Genomic DNA, 24330 nt, shown 5'->3' with positions numbered 1-24330 from the left:
TCTGGCTCTATACCAAATAAATCTCTTAAGCTCATGTGTAGATCGGAGCATCCCAGAATAGGGATGCTATATGGTTCAAGACAAGTGGTTAATCACACAAAACTCACACAAAACTCTGAGAACCCCTAGGGTGCCGGACCGGACCGGGAGTCACACGGCCGCACCTATCCTGTGACACACCACAAACGTCATTTAGCAACTATCTAGTCATTATCATTGTAATGATTAGGCAACACTGCTCTCTGAGTCTCTGACAAGCTGTAACACGAACAGAATTTTGCTGAGTGCTGCTTATGACACCTACTGGCATTCCACACAATGTTGTGTGTGCGTGCACGAGTTTCAATCATGTTTTGAGAGCGTCGCTGTTTATTCATGTTACTCCATGACAGTGGTTCTCAAAGTGGGGTCCTTGGGGACGGGTGGCTCCTGCAGGGGGCCGCCAGCTAAATTAGTTCGGTATAAAACTAGTCCATTCCACCAGTTTAACCCCTTGGTTATTTGAAAATTGCCGATCTACAAGATGCGTTTTAAGCACGATCTGCTATTTTACAAATGTAAAATAAAAAAACTATAAATAATAAATGTAATGGTATACGGTATTTAAATATATATTTTAATAAGATCTTGCACAAATATTTTCAGATGGGGGTCCGCAGCCGAATTATAAATTCGTTAATTTGGGCAGTCCATGATCCATGATGCATGACTTGAAAAAGTTTGAGAACCAGTCTTCTACACTGCTCTACTTTATAGGAGCTTTTATTTTGAAAGTTCGGTGTGTGTTCGCGCATGAGTGCGCGCGTGCACGTGTGTCATCGCTCCAGTCAGTGGCTCCACCCTCCCTCCCCTGCCCTGTCCGCCTTGTGAGTTCAATTGAACCGAATTGAATCAAACAGCAGCGAATCCTTTTGACAAGAAGGAGCAGAGATCAGAAGAAAGAAAGAACAATACGCTGGAAACAAAGTAACGACATGGCATCAGAGAACAACAACAGCAGGGCCTCGGGGCAGAACCTCCAGCAGGGAGCAGGGGTCTTCGCCAAACGCTTCCAGAAGTCACTGAATCGAGCCCAGGAGAAAGTAGGTTTAAGTACTTCAGTTTACATTTAAAGACTCTCAAACTCCGAAAATAACGGATCTACATTAAGCCCTACATGGGTCGCTATTTTCGACAGGCGAAAACTGCCATCATTATGATGACAACACAAACAACAGGCTTTAACACCGTTATACGCCTCTAGGATAATTAGGGGATGTTTGTGTTGTACTAAACTTCTGGGAACTCAGATTAGTGTTGTACTGTTTTGCATTGCCATTTGGCACAGCAAACCCTAACCTTGGATCAAGACTATTTTGCATGCATATACGGCTTACAGATTCGATAAAATATGTAGGCCTAGTCTAAACATGCCCTTGCTTTGTTGTGTTTTATTTTTAAACTTTGTTACATCTTTAAGGATTACACTTTTTTTAACTTGTGTTTTGTGACTAGATCAGTGTTCTCACTCACCACCAGACAGACACCATCTATCTGTCTATATCTGTCTCTGTGTCCCTCTCTGTAACACACACACACACACACACACACACACACACACACACACACACACACACACACACACACACACACACACACACACACACACACACACACACACACACACACACACACACAGTATAATAACATTGTGTTTTCTGTTTTTCCAGTTTTTCTCTGACTATACAGTGTACAATATAACACATGTTGCAACTTCCTGAGTTTGCATTTGACTTCCCGTCATCATAGCTGCACCTCCTGCAGTCGCTGATTGTGGTTTACTGGTCTGTAGGGTTGCCAAGGTAACATATTTCTACCATGGAGTCAGTCATCAACATGATAATGTCAGCTTGACCAAACCTGGCTGAAGAAAATCCACTAGAATCGTGGAACAGTTTTCATTTCAAGGAGGACACCCCCCAGTGTGATAGACAGACCATGGAGAGACACCCCCCAGTGTGATAGATAGGCCATAGATAGGCCATGGAGAGGACACCCCCCAGTGTGATAGTCATAGATAGACCATGGACCCCCATTTGATACAGATTTCATATATTGGCCCCCGATGTAATAAATGTTTGTATTGTAATTGATTGATTGGATACTTTAACAGTTTGCAAAAAAGTGCAGTGGTATGATTATAAAAGCATGACATAAAAAGCCCTGAGGGCTTGTTGTTTCCATTGTGGTCCTATGCATTTAATTCATCAAGACTTTTAAAGACATACAATAACATACAAGATAAGGAACACTAGGAGCAATACAAGTATATGTGGGGGTGTGTCTGCCTGTCTGTACTGTAGGTATGGAGATAACATCTACTCTACTGTTGCATTTACGTGGTTATCCTTCTACCCTAATTGAAAAAGGGGGACCCGTTTATCCGTTTTTATTCTTCTACCAAACCACTCTGTTTGCACAAATCTATCCATACACAAAATGAATTGTAATGCATGCTATAGGAAATACAACGCACTACATTGCATCCATGCAACTGGTACGTCCTATTTACTGTATGTACACTTCGTACTTTATGAAAATACATTATTGCGCAATACCTACTTTTTTGAATTTGTCAAGCTTCTAGTACATTATCATTCTAACATCATTCTAGTAATTCTGGTGAAGATTAACTAGCAGTCATCGACTGTATCTACTGGGACCCCCCTCAAGGATCCCCGGGGGGTCCCTGGACCCCATGTTGAGAACCACTGTTAAGTGTTTGTTTGTTTGTCATCTCTTCAGGCTTATAGAACATACCATATAAACCATTGCTTCTCAAACACTAGTAGGCAGCCTATGTAAAGGACACAGGTCTTGTGCCAGGGACCCCCATAAGAGAAGATTTGTCAAAAATTGCTTTGAAAATAGCAGATCTACAAGCTCACAGCGTATAAAATAGGATTAAAGTGTTTAAACCTCTTTATGCTGAGGAGGGACGCCCTGGAACCTCCTTCAAGTACCCCTGGACCCCCACTTCAATAAACCATGAATCCTGTTACACACACACATATACGTATGTGACTTCTCATAGCTGACATTCTCTCTCATACAGGTCCTCCAGAAACTGGGAAAAACCATGGAAACCAAGGATGAACAATTTGAACAGTGTTTCCTCAACCTCAACAAACAGCAGGTATCTGTAGTAAAATATGACAGCCTTTCTTCATGTAGCATTCCATCACTACAGTGAAATCCTGTGATACACAGTGAGTGAGTGCGTTCAATTACAATGTAGTGTAGGCATTTAGCAGACAGAGGCCCCTTTTCCACCAAAATAACTTTGGTTCTAGAATGGTTCTGTTCTAGATTCTTGGAACCTTGGTGCTTTCAGGGAACCATTTTGGGGTTTAACTTCCGACCCAACTTTTAGGGTTCTGAACGAATTCATCTTCGATGGAAACACTCTGAACTGGTTCAATATTATGGCGTGGGGAAAAAGAACCGAACTGGTTCAACCCCGGTGGAAAAGGGGCCTCAGATCCCGAGAAGTGTGAGAGTAAGCAGAAATTATATCTAGGCAAACAAGAGGTAAATACTAAATAGTCACTCAAGTAGAGTGCAGAGAGAACAATGTAGCACCTCAAAGATACTAGGTAAACAGTGAGTGAACCCATCTGTGTAAACAACATACTGTCTAAACCAAATGGACCCATTTGGTTACATCTCTGTGCACTATCAAGAGTTACACATGGATAAATAAACAATGAGGGTTTTTAATTGTCTAAAGTCATACATTGTGAATAAGCAATAGATTCAGCAGTGATGCTAAAACATTCTTAGAATTGTCACTCTTATATGATTAGAATTAATAAATAAATCTGGAACCCCCTCAAGGACCCCTGGGAGTCCCTGGAAACCACTGGTCCCGGTTCAAGAGTATTCATGAACATTCAAAGTTATCAGCAACTGTTTTGTTACCAGGATTCAAAAAGTCACATTGAGTTAAAAAAAAAAGCTCTTATCTGCCTGGCCCTGGCCTCATTCACCCTCAGAAAAACAGAACCCTTCTCAAACAAGTTTAGTCTGACAATGACACTGTCATTCGGTTTTAGAGGTCAAGCTGCAAGCTCAGCGAATCCATGTAGCTCTGACAAACTGGATAATTATGTTGTTGTTTTCATAAGACACTTCTCAATCAGTGTTCTTATGTCTTTTGTACATCATTCCGTTCTGTTCATTGATACTCATTTATACTATTGTATGAAGGTGTCACTTGCTGAAATGACAATAACAGCTTTACTGTAATGGTGTTTGGTGTCCTTTTACTCTGGTTCCATCTCATAACAATCCCTTAATCTTACATTAACACTATAAGGCTGTGTCCACTGAGTTGTTGTTTGTTTCTCCCCCTGAGTGCAGCGTATGTTTGAAATTGTTTTCAATGGGAGCACAGTGTATTTACACCATGCTAGAAACAACAGCAGCATGATGAGGCACTTGGTGTCTAGTCTGTCCGTTCACATCTGGTGTTTTTATCTTGTCACCAAGAGTTGAAATATTTTCAACCTTTGGCGTTCCGACGAAAGCGCAAAAAAACACTTTGTTGGACACATGGCATAAGGATTTTACAGTGTACTTGACAGTTGTTAATGTAATGTCAAATGAGATGGAAGGGACCAGAGTAAAAGGAAGAACAATGCGACACACTGATGTTAACTATTTATCTTATTTATCTTACAGTAACTCTTGTTATTTAGTCTAAACCTAAGTTCTCCATACTTCCCCACACAGGTTGATGGAAGCAAGTTATGCAAAGACGTCAGAGCCTACTTTAATGCAGTGAAAGGTATGTTCATACAACTCACTACTTTACTAGGTACACTAGGTGGGTTCACACAACTCACTACTTTACTAGGTACGCTAGGTGGGTTCACACAACTCACTACTTACTGTAGTCAAATGTATTCTCAACTCACTACTTACTGTACGTTATCATCTCAACAGTTTTTATGCCGCGATTAAACAATCGTGTTCCAGATCTTCCTGCCGTGTTTTCACTAACCTTTGAGGAGCCACTGCACCGACTGCCGAGTTGCTTGTCATGAAAATCCCCTTTATGGGAAATCGGGGGCAATGCATTACAACGGCGGCCGTGCTGCGGTGCGGGCGCTTTCTTCCTCCGCTCTGTTGTGATCGCCACGTTGAACAAATGTCAGTCGTTCTTAGATTTTTCTAAAATAGCAGACCTACAAGCTCGTAGCGCGCCACTCGGTGGCACGCTATGAGCTTGTAGATCTACTATTTTTCAATAGCTAAAGCATAACGTAATGCTAACACCAAAAGAGGTTCCCACCCAAAATGGGTTAATCAAAGGTAGGTTCTCAATATTTTGACTCCACTGAAGATGTTCTAAAAGAAAACACACAATTACAGATGGATTACAGACTGATATAGCCTATTTGTATACTTTATGTATTTTGTAGAATTCGAAATGTTTATATTTTGTATTTTTTGTAAACTTTTTTGTAAGTTTTGAAAATGTTCACCTAGAATGACTAGCCCAAAATGGGGATGTCAGCCTGAAACTGGTTTTAAAAGTTCAAACGGTTACACATTTATTCTCTGCTGTAACACTAAAAACAACACTGAGAGTGTACAAATCCTCTCTTGCTGCTCAGGAGAGAAAGTGAAGAAGGAAGTGGCTTGTGTCTAATTTTAGAAGATGTGCTGTCTTTTGCATTTCTGGCTGACATGAGACATAGATGGATGAGAGGTGAATAAATATAAACATACTGTAGAATCAAAATGGCAGACAGGAGGTTGGGCTAGCATGATATCGGTACCATAATCCTGACCTACCTCACAAGCTATTTGTTTGATATGGCTACAGTTTGATATGGCTGCATTAGGCCACAGACCTCCATTTGATATTAGTTGTATCTCTGGGACCCCAATCTATACTGCAAAATTAAATCCACAGTGTTCTTTTAACTAAGAGACTTTACCCTTAGACTAGAGGCCAATTTGGTTCCATATATAAACTATCAATCGTTTAGCTGCAGACACCCTGGACCCCCCTTACTTAAAGATTGTTGACATTGTTTGACAGTTTTATTGGGTTAAATTAATCACAATAATGTTTATTGCCAGGGACTCTGGGAGGAAGGTGCATTATGCTGAACTAGGTTGTTGCCCATTGGGAACATCATACCCCCCTGTTATGTTGTACATGCTGTCAGTACCGTTGTACCTGTTGTCAGAGTACTTTGTCCTGGACAACCACTGCCGGCACATCACTCCCTCGTGTCTTCGGCAATGCACACACAGTTTGCCAGACGGTCAGTCTGACGGTTCTCAAGATATGTGGGGGATAGACAAACATTTGAGTTATTTACAGTTATTGTCACACACAATCTAAACATAAGCAACAAAGGTTAGCATAAATGTCTAGAAACTATATAAAATATACAATACGCAATATCATATATATCATATTGATGATCGTGATATTGATGATCAAATAATGCTGATCTACTGTAGGTTACTGATTAAAGTCTAATCATTTAATATCTTTGTCTTTTTCCCCAGCAATGCATGAATCATCTAAACGTCTGTCACAGACATTGAAAGACGTCTACGAATCTGACTGGAATGGAGGAGAAGACCTGTCTGTCATCATGGAGGTGCGTGCACGTTTGTGCATATGCATGCACGTGTGTGCATGTGTATTTGGTGGAAATCTTCTCATAGACTGTTTGTGGGAATTAATTCAATGCCAGATTTTTGGATATGATGCTGATCCACATTTTTGTAGAGACCTAGACATTGACTACAAAATATGTGTCATATTTTGACCCATATTTTGTCAAATAGTACAACATTTTCTAATCAATTCAAAGTAGGTGTAAGTGATATCTTTGGATTAAACTAAGTGTATAACGGTTTTACTAAGAATAGAGGGTGTGTGTGTTTTTAAAGTGATGCTAACTGGTAATGTCTACTTGCAGAGTGAGGACTTGTTATGGAACGATTATGAGGAGAAACTAACTGACCAGATTGTTCGCACCATGGAGAACTACACAAGTCAGTTCCCAGAAGTTAAGGTAGCGTGATCATTTTATTTTTCTGTCCAACACATTCTGAAATGTTTTAGAATATAATAGACATGACACAATAAAACACCTTAATGAAACGATGACAGTACACATTCCAGTTCATATTTATTAAATTAACTTAAATGTAGCTTTTCACATTTCGTGCTTTGTCAAGACACTCCCTAAAATGGCCACTGTCCAATCCTACATAAGCAACTGTATCTAGGTGAGGGAGGTCTGTCAAGCTTTCGGTACAAGAGAAAACACCGAAGCAGTGTGCATACAGAGCCGGACTAACAATGGAACTAGGTGGAGCTTAAGCGCCAGGGCCCGAAGCTTGCAGGGCCTGGTACGAGACTATAGGTACAGCTGTTGCTTCTTTCGAAAAATATAACGCAACATAAGAACCCCCGCTAGTGTTTTTGGTCTTCTCGTCTGACAGATTCTGTAGCAGTTTTCGGGAGGGGGGGGGGAGCAGTCTGTTTGAGGGGGTTCCCGATGGCTGCGCTTCTGACGGCGTCGCTTACTCGCTTCCCCTCGAGGAGGAAGCGAGTAAGCGACGCCGTCAGAAGCCCCCTCAATCAGGAAGGCCCCCCTCACTCAGACCGACCAACGTGTGTTGTTGCGACAATAACATACAGCCTATGTAAGAGGAATATAAACAAGACCTTGGCGCAAAACTTCATATTTACCCTGCTCTAATGCAACAAAAGTGTGTTCTTACATCCTCCATTTCACGATTCCAGCACTCGTGAGTAAATTAATTGAATTGCTATTATGAAAGTTTTCAGTGACGTTGCACCCACAGGTTGCATTGTCGTCAATAATTAATCTGTTTTTAAAACGTTCTAATATTAATATAGCATATTGGCATTGTCTGTTGGTGCACTGTGCACACGTTATATGGACCATGTAACAACATGGTCAACAGCACTGTTTGCAAATGTAGCTACATTTGTTGGCCACAAAGACAATTTAGACAAAACATGCTGCTGCCTGCTAATGGAGCTTGTAGATATAGGCTAGATATAGGCTAATAAATTGCAGTTAGTTTAGCAGAGACTGAAGTTGGAAAGGCTGTGCCCAGTGCGGCAGTTCCTACTGTCTTGTGTGCCAGCGGGCAGCGCAGGCAGTAGTGGATATGCGCTAAACGCATGCATGTTAATTAATTAATTAATTAATTGGCTGAATCAGTAGGGGCCTTTTGATTTGGTGAAGCGCCAGGGCCTTGAGAGGGGTTAATCCGTCACTGTGTGCATATTCTCGCTATCGGTAGTATCGGCCAGAAACCTTGTATATCCATATTTCATCTTTTTATGTTATTTGTAGTGCCATATTTTAAAGGTATATTCAGTGATTTCACTTAATTCAAATATCACTTATTTTTTTGTTTAGTTGTGATAATCCTCCCTACTATAGAGTGTGCTGGCCATATAAGGAGTTCCTCCCTGTCCCCAGTTAACCCCTGGGGGCCAAAAAACGTAGGTTTCGTTTTTGGCTCTCTATCCTGATTGGACGAAAGGCTGGGTCCCACAGCCAAAAACGAAACCTACGGTTTTTTGAGTGAAATCACTGAATATACCTTTAAACTGACGGTGCCGTGCAAAAAGTTGCCAAATATAGCCAAGCTACGAGCTTGTAGATTGCCAATTTTAACTCATTCTGAAATATTTTCCTGAAAAGTAACTTTTTTGAGATGCAAGGTTGAGGCCCGACAGCTATGCAATGTGCTCTCTCAAAGTTTAGAGGGTGGGTGTGTTGTGTTTTTCCCTTTTTCTTTTTCCAAAGTCAAACACACAAGAGGAGAAATGTTGGATATGGATTAAACAGTGTGGAAGACCTCACTCACAGCTTAATCCATCCAAGATCAACAAAATCTCTCTCTCTCTTTCTCTCTCTTTCCACACAGTGCATACGTGGCAGTGTGCACTCGCTAAAACCAAACAATGCTTTCCGCTTACCATGCTCTGTTCCTGACAGATTGGCACTGAAAAAAAAAACACACACACACACACACACGCGCGCGCGCGCACCTTATTAAGTATTGAGCCCTGTTTTTCAGGAGCGTGTGGCCAAACGTGGTCGCAAGCTAGTGGACTACGATTCAGCCCGTCATCACTTGGAGGCGCTGCAGAGTGCCAAGAAAAAAGATGATGCCAAAACAGTCAAGGTATTCAGTTACTCTATACAAAACAACATTAACTTAGTAAATGAAGGATATAAAGTACCTGTATATTGAGTGCAGTGGTTGGAGCTGTTCTCCCTGCTCTTCCATTGAAACATATCGGGCCCTACCTTACCCCTTATCCCTAAACCTTTATACAATTGTTTTTCCCCATTTTGAAAAAAGGTTAAAATAGCTGCTCTACAAGCTCACAATGTGTCGATGTAGATCGGCTAGTTGAACTATCTAATTATTTTCAAAAATAGTACAACATGGCTAATACGTTTAGGAATAAGGGGTAAGGGGGTGCGCAAGATAGGGCCCTGTGTGTATGAAGTTAATTGAAAAAGACAGCACACTAGATTTAACAGACAGCACACTAGATTCAACAAAGATGCACTGCCGTCTTTATTGTAGTTCGGACATCATTGCAATCACCTCTCTTTCAGTGAGTGCTCACTGAATCCTCACCGAGTGCAGCCAGTGAGTACAGTAGCCTTGGGAACCAACAGTTCCAGAGCTACAGTATGTGGCCCATAGGTCAGGAGCCTATCTCCTGTTTCTGTAGAAGCAGCTTGATATACAATTACAGTACTGTACATTCCCCTGGACACTAGTATGTCACATTATGTACTGTACCAGTTCACCCCCTGGACATGATGTTAGTATGATTTACAAATACAATCTTTGTTTGCAAACCTGAAACCCATTTGTACAAATGGGTTTCAGGGGGTTTCATGGGTTTTCAGATAAAAAATTAAAATCTTGATTTGATTTATTTATTGTTTGGTACTTGAATGCTTAATTATTATTTTTATCTTTTTATTTTATTAGTATTAGTATTTTGTAAGAAGTTTCAGTGCAGATGCTACTGGTCTTAGATGTAGTGTTTTGAGTGGTTTGGAGAGCCTCTATGTTGTTGATGTTGTAAGTGTAACTATTGTTGTGTGTTGACATGTTTCATGTATTGTTTTGTCTATGTACTGTAATCATTGTGTTGTGCCCGAAGACCCCCTCTAAAACCAGATGATGCATCTCAAGGGGCTATCCTTGAAATACATTTCAATATACAGTATATACACCTCCTGGACATGACGCTAGTAGGCTACTGTATGCCACATCATGTAGTTAAGTTAAGTACTGTACACCCCCTGGGCCCCTGGACATGACGCTTGTAATTGTGTCAAGCAGGGAGGCATTTGGTACGATTTGTTGTCTGGTATGAATCGGCTAGGGATTAAACCCTGACCTGACCTCCCAATCTGAGTCAGGCCACTGAGTCAGTCAGGCCACTGAGCTGGTGTTGATGCTTATCTTTGATAAAAAACTGACTGGTGTGTGGTGCTTGTTTGGGTGCCCTGCGTCGACCCCGTTCTCCATTGAGAGATCTGAACCAGATTTTGGTTGTAAAAGTCTATATTAATGCTTTAGAGTAGACTTTAGAGCAGGGGTTTTCCGCTCATTGTGAGCCAGGGACCACCATCCTGACTAAGAAGTAAACCCGGGGACCACTGTTCTGTTGGGTGGGGATCTGGGTTAAGATTGGGTTTTTTCTTGAGTTGCACAGAGTTCTGTCGATTCTTGCCGATTTGCGTTGGACACTATTAGCCAAGCTGTTAGCTCTGTGAATTCTGCCTGATGACTCATCCAGAACTTCACAAGGGACTGTGATATGTGGATCTTAATGAGCTGATGAAGTTCAGCTTGAAGTACTTTGGGAATTGAAGCACAATCATCCTCTTTAATGTATTAAATGCTACTGTTCTCATAACACACAAATACCAACAGCTGTGGTCTCGGTTTCTCCAAAAACATCAAGTAATGGTCAGAGACCAGACCACATTGAATAGCTCCAAGGACCACCAGTGCTTCATGGACCACTAGCTGAAAACTATATGCATACATATGGAGCCGTAGTGTGCAACTTTCCCTCCTCCCTTTTATGTAATATACTGTAACAAAAATCACTAAATCACAGCAAGACAAATGAAAACAAACTCATTGTGAGAGCTCAGTCTGATCCTGCAGTGAAGGAAGTGGTCTCTTCCAGGACAGCTGACACACCTTAACCACTTTAACCTCACTATTTGGGGTGTTTTACACAGGTGACAATTCTTAAAAATAGCCCGGCCCCATATGCTTGAATACAGACCCACTTTCCAAAAATGTGCTGATGTTTATTCTTTTATTTTTTTAAGCTTACCCATTAAAACCCAGTCGGTTTCGTGCACTCTGCATGTCTCTAAAGCAGGGGGTTTCACTCCTTTTTGATTGTTCCCAAAGTGTGTATTTTATTCATCCAATATAATAGTAAAAGTCAGTCATTAGGGATTTATTTGTCCCATAAAAATGGACTAACATGTCAGGAATCTTCCCACCAGGCGGAGGAGGAGTTCAATAAAGCCCAGAATGTCTTTGAAGAAATCAACAATGAGCTGAGAGAGGAGCTGCCGGTTCTTTATCAGAGGTAGAACTTCACTCCTTCTGTTAGAAGCATCACATCTAGCTCAGGTGGCACAGTGGTAAAGTCCCACCATACCACCACGGAGGTTCTGGGTTCAAATCCACCGTGGTGCATCCGGCTTTGTCGAGCGTCTACACAAACACAATTGGCTCCTGTTTGGGGGATGGAAGCCGGGCGGGGAGAGTGATATTGGTCATTGAACATACATGCTCCTACGGGTTGGGGCGTCCCCTGTAGTAGTAGGGGGTGTGGGGCGGGAGGAGCAGTACGAAATGTGTGTGGGGAGGAATCAATTGGCATAACGACTACATTGGCGAGACAAAGGGGGGGGGGGGAATTATAAACTAAATTAAAAAAGAATAATCACACCCGTGTGAAGTGAGGGGTGCTCTTATCATCATACATCATCTCATTCTAGGCAATATGCGTCACTTTTCTGTCCTCACTTTTTATCCTCAATACATACTTTGCTCAGCCAATCGATATGGGGTGATCAGCCAATCAAATCATCGCTATTATTCACATAAACACACAACGCTGGGCATAGGACGGGCTAGCGCCCCTCAGAGAAGCATCACATCTGTTCTCTACCAGAGGTAAAACATCACACATGGTGTTCTGTCCAAGGAACAATAGAAATGTATTCAGTGGTTTATTTATCAGTGGTTCTCAACATTGTTTTTCTTGGAGAGAGAGAGAGACACACACACACACACACACACACACACACACACGGGGGGGGGGGGGGGGCAGACCAGGCAGACCACAGATTGGGAACCAGTGGAGTAGAACTATCGCACCTTTTCTGAGATCTCTTGATATTATGCACAGATACATACAGGAATCACCTTGGTTTCATTGTGTGTTCTAGTATGCTCAGACTAATTTGCTCTCCTCTCTGTAGTCGAATAGGTTGCTACGTGACTGTGTTCCAAAACATATCAAATCTGAGAGACGTCTTCTATAAGGAAATGAGTGTGGTAAGATAACATCCTCCTTCACGTTGTTTATGTTACTGGTGTAAATGACTGTATTACATGATTACACTATTATACCATGTTTGTATAACTAGTTTGAAAAGAGGGAGTCCTGCACACTGTCTTCACTTATGAAAGTTGTTTGAATATAGAACGTTTCAGTCGGTTAAGGTCAGTTAGACTGAAATGTTTTCTGTATTCAATATGTTATGTTGTGTTCTTCCTACCCACTTGAGAGGACTCTTTCTATATACGCGCCTAATTTGAACCAGTAGTGGTAATAAAGCTTGTAGTGAGATTGTGATTGTTGAGTAACAAATCGGGTACATTTCTGTGTATCTGACTCAGCTAAACCATGATGAAGAGTGTGTGTGTGTGTGTGTGTGTGTGTGTGTGTGTGTGTGTGTGTGTGTGTGTGTGTGTGTGTGTGTGTGTGTGTGTGTGTGTGTGTGTGTGTGTGTGTGTGTGTGTGTGTGTGTGTGTGTGTGTGTGTGTGTGTGTGTGTGTGTGTGTGTGTGTGTGTGTGTGTGTGTGTGTGTGTGTGCCCTCACATTTTCAGCTGAACCATGAGTTATACAACATAATGAAGAAACTGGAGACTCAACACTCAGGGAAGGCTTTCATCATCAAGGGTCTTAATAGCAGGTAATAATTACAGAGAGTGTTTTATGAGTGGAGGAGCACTTTGGAAATCCTGTTCATAGTGCTTGCATGCAACTCTTATTAACACCTGCAATGTGTGTTCAACCAAATGGGGTTCCATTTGTACACTCTCAGAGTTAAAATAACACTTGAGTATTTGAATAATTATGATATCAAATGGGGGTCCGTGGGCTAATGCATGTCAGACTGGGGGTCGTTGAAATGAAAAAGGTTGAAAATCACTTGCCTTACTGCAGAATGTATGAGTTACACCTTCCATGCTACATGTTTTGGCTTTTTCCCACAGCACCAGCAAGTGCAAAAAGAGGAAGTCCCTGGTCATCTCCAACCCCATCCCTTGCAACACGGCCTTCCCAGCCGACCACATCAGCGTGCATGCGTCCACGGACGTGTCGGGACCCTCGGCCCCCCTCTCGCACACTCCTCACATCTCAGAGGAGCCGGAACAGCAGAATGTCGACGGCACTACCGACGTCCCTGCCAAAGACGTCACCACGTCCGATTCAGAGCAAGGTTGTTACAGTTTTGGCTATTGAAAAATTGCAGCTATACAAGCTCACAGCTGCTATTCTTGAACATTTTGGAAAAATGAAAGAGATTTTAGTTAAATTTGTGCCATTTTTCACTATTTCTAAAATAGCAGATCTACAAGCTGCTATAGGCCTAATTTCATGTATCAAATATTGACACACATTATAACTAAAGACATTTTCTCTGTGATTTTTTGTCTGTTTTATTCTTGTAAACGCACAATGCAGTTTAACCCATTACATTTTTGAAAAATTGGGAATATGTGGCGCAAATCTTTGAATATATGTTCTTTCGTTTTTAACTCAAATCTTTGCTTCTGGGGGGTCCCTGGAACAACATATTTTCAGATGGGGGTCGGCAGCCTTTACATATAGTTTTTGGGGTCCTTGACATGAAAAACTTTGAGAACCAGTGACATAGAAACGTAGGCTTTTCTGAAAACTGATTTAGAAGGCCTTTGTAGAATCGTCCTCGGGTCTAAATGGGTTAAGTTAGTTTTTATTTTAATCGTTTTCATTTTAATACTTGATTCAGAGGAGCTCAGCTCCGGCGGCGCCGACACACCTAAGAGGCAGTCTGTGTGCGACAGCGAAAGCAGCAACCGGAGCACGGGCAGTCAGAACCCTGAGGACGCAGAGGAGGAGACCACCACCGTCCACTCGGATGACTCTGGGATGGGGGATCCCAGGTCAGAGGGCACACCTCAGGAAGCCATTGGCCCTTCTGACTCTGAGGAATGCATCGTCCTACCAAGGTTATTGTTGTAATGCCACAGGGAAAAAAGATCCCCTAGCAAGATTGGTCTGGCACTGCTCAGTTTGAATTACATTTCGTTGTGGGTGACCATTGACCAATCAGAGCCCACTATTCAAAGTCAGACTTTTTTGCTGTGATGTTTGAATGTGTTTGTAACCGACTAACCTCTTGGAAATGAATCTTTCCAGACTAATATCTACACAGTGATATTAGTCTGGCCATGCCAGGCTAGTAGTATTGCAATTATTAATTTATTTTATTTAATTATTAGGTTTGGCTTTTTGTTTTCAATTTGCGTTTGTCAAGGTGTTCTTTGTTTTAGTTTAGTTTTGATTAGTTTTAGTGTTAGTTTTTGTTTTTATTGTAATATGGGGTAGACGGTGCAAGACCATAAAAGGTTCAGGACAATATTTGACAATTTCTTTAGCTATTGGAAGCCACCCAAAATATTACAGTATGAACTATTGGACAAAGACCATGTCCAAATGACATTTTCTGCTATACTCATTTGTTTTATTTCAGTTAGCAAAAATGTATTTTTTTTGTCAAATTAGTTTTTCATTATTTTGTTATTTCTTTATGCGTCCTTCACAGCCTGGAGCAGCAGGAGAGCGCTGCTGATCCACCGCCCCAGCAGGCCAAGAGTACTAAGCCTCCGCCGGTTCCTGCTCCACGCCTCTCCTCCCGACCTTCAGAACGACGCTTAATCCCTGCTGCTGCTGAGGCCAGCCAGGTGGAGGAGAAGGAAGACACACCAGCGGAAGACCAGAGGATGAGTAACTGTGACGACTCTCTACAGAAACCGCCCGGCTTCCTTTACACGGTACAATGATAATAATCCGGTTGAACCACTTTCAGCCTGAACAACCTATTTTGGGCTCATATGATGCCATTTGTCATTATGATTGTTGATATTTTCACTTCTAGCTGGACATTGTATTGATGTGAGTTTTTATACACCACCAGGCTGTGGCCCTACAGAGTCAAGCAGCATCAGAAGATGGCCTGTTGCAGTTTGAAGAGGGAGATGTCATCCTTGTGCTTAAAGACACTCATGAGGTTGGTGTGTTCAACGTGTATAGTAACACTATTCATATGTTCAATTGTAATGACCGGGAGTCGAACCTGGGTCTTCTTCTTTATTTCAAACTGGCCAAAGTAACCCCCCCAAATTAGACCCCGGCAACTACCGCCCTATTTCTATTCTAAGCTCCATCTCGAAAGTGATGGGAAAAAATTGTCTATGAACCGGTTGAAAAGTATCTTGCCACAAAACAATTGATGTACAAATTCCAATCTAGCTTCAGAACATCCCACTCCACTGACACATGCCTCCTCTATTTGAGCGACAACATCAAACACGAGGTGGATGTTGGCAAATACTGCGGCATGGTCATGCTGGACATCCAAAAGGCTTTTGACACCGTGAACCACTCCATACTGGTTAAGTACCACAAGACATACGGGACTGCAGCATTGTCACCCTCTACAAGAACAAAGGGGATAGAAGCGACTGTAACAATTATAGAGGTATCTCTCTGCTTAGCATAGTTGGGAAGCTCTTCGCCTGTGTTGTACTGAACAGGCTCCAGAAGCTTGCAGAGAGAATCTACCCAGAGTCGCAGTATGGCTTCAGGTCCGAGTGATCCACGATTGATATGATCTTCTCTCTACGCCAACTGCAAGAGAAATGCAGGGAACAGTCGTGATGGCCTCTTCAAGATTTTGAACAACATATGATGCCCAGCGAAGCTCCTAAAGCTGATCCAGTCTTTCTTCACAGATATGAGAGGCATTGTCCAGTTCAATGGAGCTTCCTCTGATGCTTTCAACATCCGCAGTGGTGTGAAGCAGGGCTGTGTCCTTGCTCCAACCCTTTTTGGCATTTACTTTGCTGTAATGCTGCAACATGCTTTTGGACAGTCAACTGATGGCATATACCTCCATACAAGATCAGATGGAAAGCTGTTCAGCATCTCACGCCTGAGGGCGAAGACTAAAGTCAGGAAAGTCCTCATCAGGGACATGCTCTTTGCAGATGACACTGGACTGGTAGCCCACTCACAAGAGCAGCTACAAAAGCTCATGGATCAGCTCTCCAATGCATGCACAGACTTCAGACTAAGCATCAGCTTGAAAAAAACAAGGTGTTGAGAACCCCCCTTCAATCACCATATCAGACTACACGCTGGAAGTGCACCAGTTTACCTACCGTGGCTCCACAATCACAGATTGCTTAGACCCTGAAATCGATCGGAGGATTGGTCGAGCTGCAACAACTTTTGCTAGGCTAAACCAGAGAGTATGGACCAAAAGTAGACTATCGACCCACACCAAGATGGCTGTTTACGGTGCATGCATCATCAGTATCCTGCTGTATTGGAGTGAGTCTTGGATCACATACTCGAGACAAGAACGACGCCTCAACGCATTTCACATGCGAAACCTCAGATGCATCTTTAACATCAAATGGCAAGATCGTGTCACAAATGAGGGAGTCCTCAAACAGGCTCAGATGCCCAGCCTCTACACCATGTTACGCCAGCGACTCCGACGGCTCGGCCATGTCCGCCGCGTGACAGACTGGAGGATCCCCAAGGACCTGCTCTATGGACAGCTTGCCACTGGCACCAGGCCACCCCTACTTGCGGTTCAAAGACGTTTGCAAGAATCCAGAAGAGTGAAGCGGAGCTGAACAAAGCAGCAGAAAGGAGAGCTAGGCGAAAGGCACCTCATTCGGCGTCAACAGGCGACGGCAGCGCATTCAAATGCTATCACTGCCAAAGAGACTGCCACTCACGTGTTGGGCTGCTCAGACACTGTTCCCTCAGCACCACCTGATCCTATCCAAGTGCGCTTGTGCCATGGTCTCTCGAGACTGAATGCCGCTACTATAGAGTGATGTTCAACAACAAACCATGTGCAAGCCAGATTCGGCACAAACGAGGGACTAAATTATTTTCGCTCCTACGACACCAAAATGTGGACCGCCCTACCAACAGTCATTAAGACATGTGATTCCCTTGACTCCTTCAAAACCGCTCTCAAAGGGCACCTATGGACGGCTGCAATTCGAAACTGCCGCCTGTAAAATCCAAATCCCCCACCCACCCCTTTTCCCTTCACTGTATGTTTTCTTTTTCCCTTTTTACCTCCTCTATGATGATTTCCTATTTTTGGCTATATAGAAGTGTATATTTGTAGTACGTCTCTAAATGTTATGATTAATTGAACATGGTGGACCCTATTGTAAACAAGTGTAATGCTTTATGCTGTCGTCCACAGTTAACAGTTTTGTATTGTGTTGTGCTTGAAATGTACTGTAATTCTCCAATCTGTTAATAAATACGTCAATCAATCTATAAATTCCGCGTGGAAAGACAACATTTTATCCACCAGCCTAAAGGGGGATTCCTCTTAACCCATTTTGGGCGGGAACCCCTTTAGTTGTTAGCATTATGTTATGCTTTAGCTATTGAAAAATAGCAGACCTACAAGCTCATAGCACGCTACGAGCTTGTAGGTCTGCTATTTTTGAAAAATCAAAGAACCACTGACATAGAAACATAGCTTTTTCAGATAACTGTCAGGATTTTTAGAATCTGATCTCAGGTCAAAATGGGTTAACCGGGGTAGATATTACTTTTGGTCATCCGGCAAAGGCTCTGAGAGACTACTACTAGTACACATACAAAGACTATTCATAATGATGTTCAACACGCATACTAAGACTAGGGATGTCCCGATCATGTTTTCTTGCTCACGATCCAATTCCGATCATTTGATTTTCAGTATCTGCCGATACCGATTTTACCCGATACCGATATTTAGATTTTTATATAACACGCCATATCACAATATCCAAAATCACAGACAATATCCAGTTTAATGGATCAATGATATGGATCTAATATTGATACTACTAGGGACGGGATCATTTGAAAATGGCGTGATTTGCCCCGATCCGATGTGATCGGATCGGGACATCCCTAACTAAGACTATTCTAAATGATGTTCAACATGCGACTTAGCCACCATACTAATCAAGCTGTTTTGTTGGTTGGTGTATTAGGAAGGCTTGGTGACGGGGCTCAGGGAGGAGAGCTGGAAGCAGCATAGAGATGTTAAAAACCACTGTGGTGTCCTTATGGAGAAACTCATTCAACCACTGCACCAAGACTGATGCCCCCCACACACACACACACACACACACACACCTCAACCTAGCCACTGCACAAAGACTGAGGGAACAACACACTCCATCCTGTTGTTGGTGACGCACACGCATGCGGACACAGGACTTCACAACTTGTTGGACAATGGCGATTGAGTCCTGGAACATTCGGATTGTAAGGGCAGTCTGAATTGTTATGGAATGTTTGGTTATATGTGGTATGCAGTATTCTGGTCTTGTTTGCGTCTTTATATGAAACACTGTGAAACAAAAGAATGTTGTTTATTTTATACTGATTTTCATAATAAAGTTGAAATTTAAACAGGAATGTATAGTGTGTTGTATGATTGGGACAGAGGCTGGTTAACACCTTGAAAGCCCAGGACGTAGACTTCCGTCCTGGAAAATAGTCCCGTCGGATCCCCAAGACTGTCTTTTTCATTAAAAAAATAAAATCCACTAGAGGGCGCTCTTGCGCTTCAGGCCCGTTTAGATCCGTCTACTGGTGGACGGCCAGATATCACGTGATCAAAACAACAGCCCCCATAACCCCCCACCCCTGTTCTCTGTTGGGGGGGTACTCTGTGGTGTTGAGAGAGAGAGACAGAAATACAAAGTTTGATGGTGCCCGGTCATGTGTGTCCTGACTTTCTTTGAGGGGAAAAAAAGAATCAGAACCCCCCCTCTCTCCCCAAGGAGGCTCCTCGTTGACACCACCGCGACCATGCAGGAGTAAGTTTACATGGAGGGACTCTCCACACCATGGAGGAAGTTTGTATTGTTATTGTATTACTATTATAATCAGGAGTCCCCCCAGAGACGGAAGAGTCACCACAGACAAGGATTTTGCACGATCGTCCATTCAGTCAAAAAAAGAAAAGAAAAGATCAAATGGAAACCGAGGCGCAAAACCACCCTCCCCCAAGTGTGAGTTGACAAAATTGAGCAGAAGATGGAGGGATGCTGATCCCCACCGCCAGAGTGGATTATAAAAAACCCCAGACAGAAGAATTACCAGTTCGTCCAGGTACTGTATGTGATTTGTGCATGTAATGTAGTATTATTATATTTTATTTGTATTTCAAACCAGTTGTCACAGTGATCGGCTCGCCAAGCTGCCTAGACGAGCCCCGGTCTATCGGGATAGATTACCCCGAAATCGGGACCCCCTAGGCGGGTTAGGAAACCTGGATAGTCCGCTGGATTTCCCAAAGCCGTAAGCCCCGTTCGGGCCAGACGTTACCCCCAACTGGCGGGCAGAGAAATCTTGTCGGGGCACGTGTGAAAAATGATCGCCTCTGCCTCGCCTGGAGGAGTTGCAGGGATTTTTTGCATGGCTTGGCCAGCCTCATCGCGTGGATTCACTTCAGATTATATTCATCCTCAACCGTGTTATTTGTAGCCGTCACTGAACAAACCTTACGTAACTAATACGTTATTTTCCATGTCAGTTTATGAATCAATTGTACAAATTGAAATATCATCATCATATGATCAGATTATGATGATATTTTAATCGCAGTGTCAGTTTATTAAGGGCCTCACACACCGTCTGCGAATGCCACGCGTCAAAACAGCCCCCTCCGTTATTTTCAATGAATCTATCGCACACCGGCGGCGTCCGACGCGCGTTCACGCCTCGCCTGACGCTCCGATACGCCACCGGTCTATTTTCCAGGCGTTGCCGCGCGGCAATGCCTGTGCCGTGTCGCTGCGCACCCGGTGTGTGTTGGGCTTCAGACAGACAGACAGACAGACGTTACATAGGCAGATAGGCTATACATTTATAGTTTTGAATAACGATGATGAATCCTGATGATGAGGCTATTCAGATTTAAATTGCAATGTCAATAGTGACGTTAACAATTCACTATTGTATTTTTTATTTATTTTTATAATATGTAAAATGTAATTTAGTTTTGGTCAAACTTTTGTCATCTGAACGGTCTAGTTTTAGTCGACTAAATACAATATGATATTAGTCAATTCTACAAAAATGTGTTGTGCATGGTGCATGGTGCATGGTGAGACTTTATGGCATCATAATGCTTGATTTTACACTTTGTTGCAGGCTGAAGATAGCAGATCGACAAGCTCACAACGCGTCATAATTGTGAATTGTCACAACGCGTTGCAACGCATTGTGAGCTTGTAGAGCTATTTTCAGCATGCAACCAAGCATAAAATGACATTGGCCCGCTTTCCCAAACTCATATGGTGTAAGACTTGTATAGTGCTGCACATGCTCAGATGCTCCTCTAGGCCGCACACAGAAGCCTGTGAACATAGACATTCCGTGCATAGATGTGCCACGCAATGGTAGGGCTCAGGTTTACCATTCTGATTTAATTTAATAATATTTGGACTGCTGGACAGCTGACAGTATGCTCTCTTTACTCTTAAAGAGAAATATATACATAAATATAATTAAAAATAAATAAATATATATATATATATAATATTTTTTTCCCTACTACAAGTCTTACACCATATGCGTTTGGAAAACCGAGCCATTTATTTCAGTAATCTCCACTAGTCCCTATACCTAACATTATATATATATTCTAATTGTAACATTTTCCTATAATTTACAGATGGTGACAAGCCTGGTGGACGTCGCTACAGTCAGAGCCGTAAGAAGAAGCGTCCAGCTACTGATGAAGGATGGAGTGACTTAGCCTGGGTAAGGAGTGACTGGCAGCCAGTCGATTCCCTTCACTGCGGAACCGTTCCAGCTTCTCATGCGCTGACTGCACTTCAGCGACAACTCGGGTATCGACACAGACATTTAGAAACGTCCAGTTTACACAAATACACTGAAGACTACTTGCTCTTGAAAGTGTTGCAAAAATAAAATGGTCAGCGTCAAATCTCAGTATTGCCTGTTGTGTCTGTTCTGTTCACTGTGATTCCCAGGTTTCTAGTTGAACGAAGCGGGTTCGACAGCTGATCATTTCAAAATGGTACAAATTAGAAACTCACTCTTTTTTGGATGGTACACGTTGTAATCTGTCTTTTGGTATATATTGTGTTCATATAGTCCCAGCAGAAGATTTCCTGTGGATGAATATTTCTAGAAAATCAGTTTGAGATATAATCTGTGAAAATATATTTTTTTAAATATTCCTAAAAAAAAAAAGAGAAATTAAGCTGGGAACTTCTCCTTTGGTCCACCCATTCCTAAAACGTGAGAATGTTCCAGTGAATGAAAAAAATAAAGTCCATTGTGGGTGTATTGGGATTTTACTCTCGCACACTATCACTAAACACGGGTGAAATTCACCTGCCTGTAGAAAAAACATGAGATGTGGGCAGGGAAACAAACCTATCTTCTATGATGTCACTGAGAATCATGAAGGTACTGAAAGACCCACCCACCTCAGACATCAGCAACTCTTTGAAAATTGCAAAAAATATAATCTTCCGTGTAAAAATCACCTGTGTTTAGTGTTCTAGGGTTAAATAACATGTGTTTGTTGTTAACCACATTTTAACAATACATTAGCAATAGCATTGTTTTAAAGACATCATGAAATGGCCCTTTTGCGAATACGTTTTCTGCTGCCGGCTACGGTCCGGATACTGCCGCTGCCGTATTGAAGACAAGCTAACGGTACTGTGTCAGTAATTTATCTGAGGTAAGTCTATAACCATCAGCTGAATCAGCATTCTTCAGTTCCACGCAAGGACCTAAGAACCTGTAACTATCTGTGCTGACGTCATTTGCTGTTGTAGGCCTACTAATAAACAACCTCATCCATGTTCCTACCTAGTCCCCATAATGATACAGGCCTTGTGTAATAATCGGTTGACTCCCTTTACAATTATGTTTGCCTTTCGGCTGGAAAGAAAAGATCAGCATTTGTATAATTTCACAATAACTCATTAGGCAAGGAGTCAGGTGTGGAGAGGAATGAGTCACTGTCTCAATTACTGTATTAGTTTTAATTTTTAGCATGAAAGCCTTTTTGCATCTCCAAGTGAGTTGTCCGGACATCTCACCCCGAAAGTCCTGACAACTCACCAAACATCTCACCCCAGTGAGATGTCTTCACTTTCGGGCACTTTCGGGGTGAGTTGTCTTCACTTTCGGGGTGAGTTGTCTTCACTTTCGGGGTGAGTTGTCTGACTGAAAATGTTATGTATACCCTTTGAGCTCTTTTATATACTTTACTGAATATTTCCCATTTATCCTTAATATAATCTAGATTCATTGAATACTGGACAACCCACCCCCCCCCCAACAACGATGATAACTAGTTATATATTAGCATGTGAGAAATTACAAGTGACCTTATATAACCATTCAGCCATCTTGAGTAAACAAATTAGGAGGGGTCCAGGTAATATTAACATCTATGGCCAAATTGCCAACACAGTTTTACACATTTCTTCAGAAGTTTCACACACACACACACACACACACACACACACACACGCACACACACACCCCGCAATGTCAGAAAGTGAAGACAACTCACCAGGGTGAGTTGTCCGGACTTTCGGGGTGAGCTGTCCGTCCTTTCCCTTTACCAACTCGCCCAACTTGCCCCAGCGGAAAGTACAGACAACTCACCCCGCCACGTCAGAAACTGAAGACAACTCACCGGGGTGAGTTGTCCAGTATTCATCGAGGCTACTGTATTAGTAACTTCAAATATTTGTGCGATGACATAGAAATGAGCACACCCGCACACACACACTCTCACTCACTCACACACACACACACACACACACACACACACACACACACACACACTCACACACACAATGTAAAATTCACACCACCACCATTACATAACCTACCACCTGGGAGCACAAACATGTCGCCATTAATCAAGAAGGGTTTTAGAGTATAGTTAACGGAAATCAAGGCAGAACACAAACTGAGTGCTGCCCTCAGAACACATTCCAAGGCATATAAGATATAAGTCACATCTGCAACTTATTTATATCTGCTCCAAATTCAACAGGTTGTCATTTGTGCTCTAATACTGCCATCTAGTGGCAACTTAGGCGAACATGTCATTAAATGAATAATATGTCAATGTAGTGTTGGCCCGATAAGCGGCTGGAAATGAGCACAGAGTCAGGAGGTAAAATGCAGACACTGTGGTTTAATGGCATGACACACGCAGCAAACAAATGTGGCATGTTGGTGTGCAGCTCCACCATGCCCTCTCACTGATCTAACGCTGAGTAGGTGTGTGCTTCCTGGCAGCCTTTTATAGGCAGCTGAACCAATCAGTGCAGACTCTACCATATTACTGGTCAAACATGCAACACTTCTGAACCCCACATAACCCACATCACATGAGCCTATACATCTATATCACTACACCGGTAAGTACATATCAAGTATGCCCACTATTGCAAGATAAACCACATAACCAATTATCATTAGCAGCTCCAATGCATAACTCAAACACCCCCTGGCCATTTCACTGTGGTCCAGTCCAGACCAATATATGGTGCTCTGGTAGCCTGGGGACTCTTTTGCCCGAACAGACAGAACAGAAGCAGTA

At 42.5% G+C, this 24330-nt stretch overlaps 1 protein-coding gene across 2 annotated transcripts; it reads left to right on the top strand.

Moving 5' to 3' along the window:
- The first annotated feature begins 842 nt into the window (after positions 1-842).
- Positions 843-21596, top strand: bin2b (bridging integrator 2b). 2 transcript variants are annotated; one of them, XM_083770571.1, is made up of 14 exons: positions 843-1082; positions 3095-3175; positions 4774-4828; positions 6571-6665; positions 6990-7085; positions 9139-9246; positions 11622-11707; positions 12609-12684; positions 13241-13326; positions 13631-13857; positions 14410-14629; positions 15226-15454; positions 15598-15690; positions 21400-21596. In XM_083770571.1, the coding sequence occupies exons 1-14, from the start codon at positions 975-977 to the stop codon at positions 21481-21483; spliced, it is 1644 nt and encodes a 547-aa protein (XP_083626697.1). In that variant the 5' UTR covers positions 843-974; the 3' UTR covers positions 21484-21596. The 2 variants fall into 2 exon arrangements, with proteins under 2 accessions (XP_083626697.1, XP_083626696.1); XM_083770570.1 differs by lacking the exon at positions 21400-21596 and adding an exon at positions 18704-19127.
- Positions 21597-24330: the final 2734 nt, after the last annotated feature.

This window comes from Protomyctophum parallelum (genome assembly GCF_964188405.1).
Source record: "Protomyctophum parallelum genome assembly, chromosome: 8".
NCBI lineage: Eukaryota > Metazoa > Chordata > Actinopteri > Myctophiformes > Myctophidae > Protomyctophum > Protomyctophum parallelum.
The sequence above is the reverse complement of the archived record's forward strand: the minus strand, read 5'-3'. Positions and strand labels throughout refer to the sequence as shown.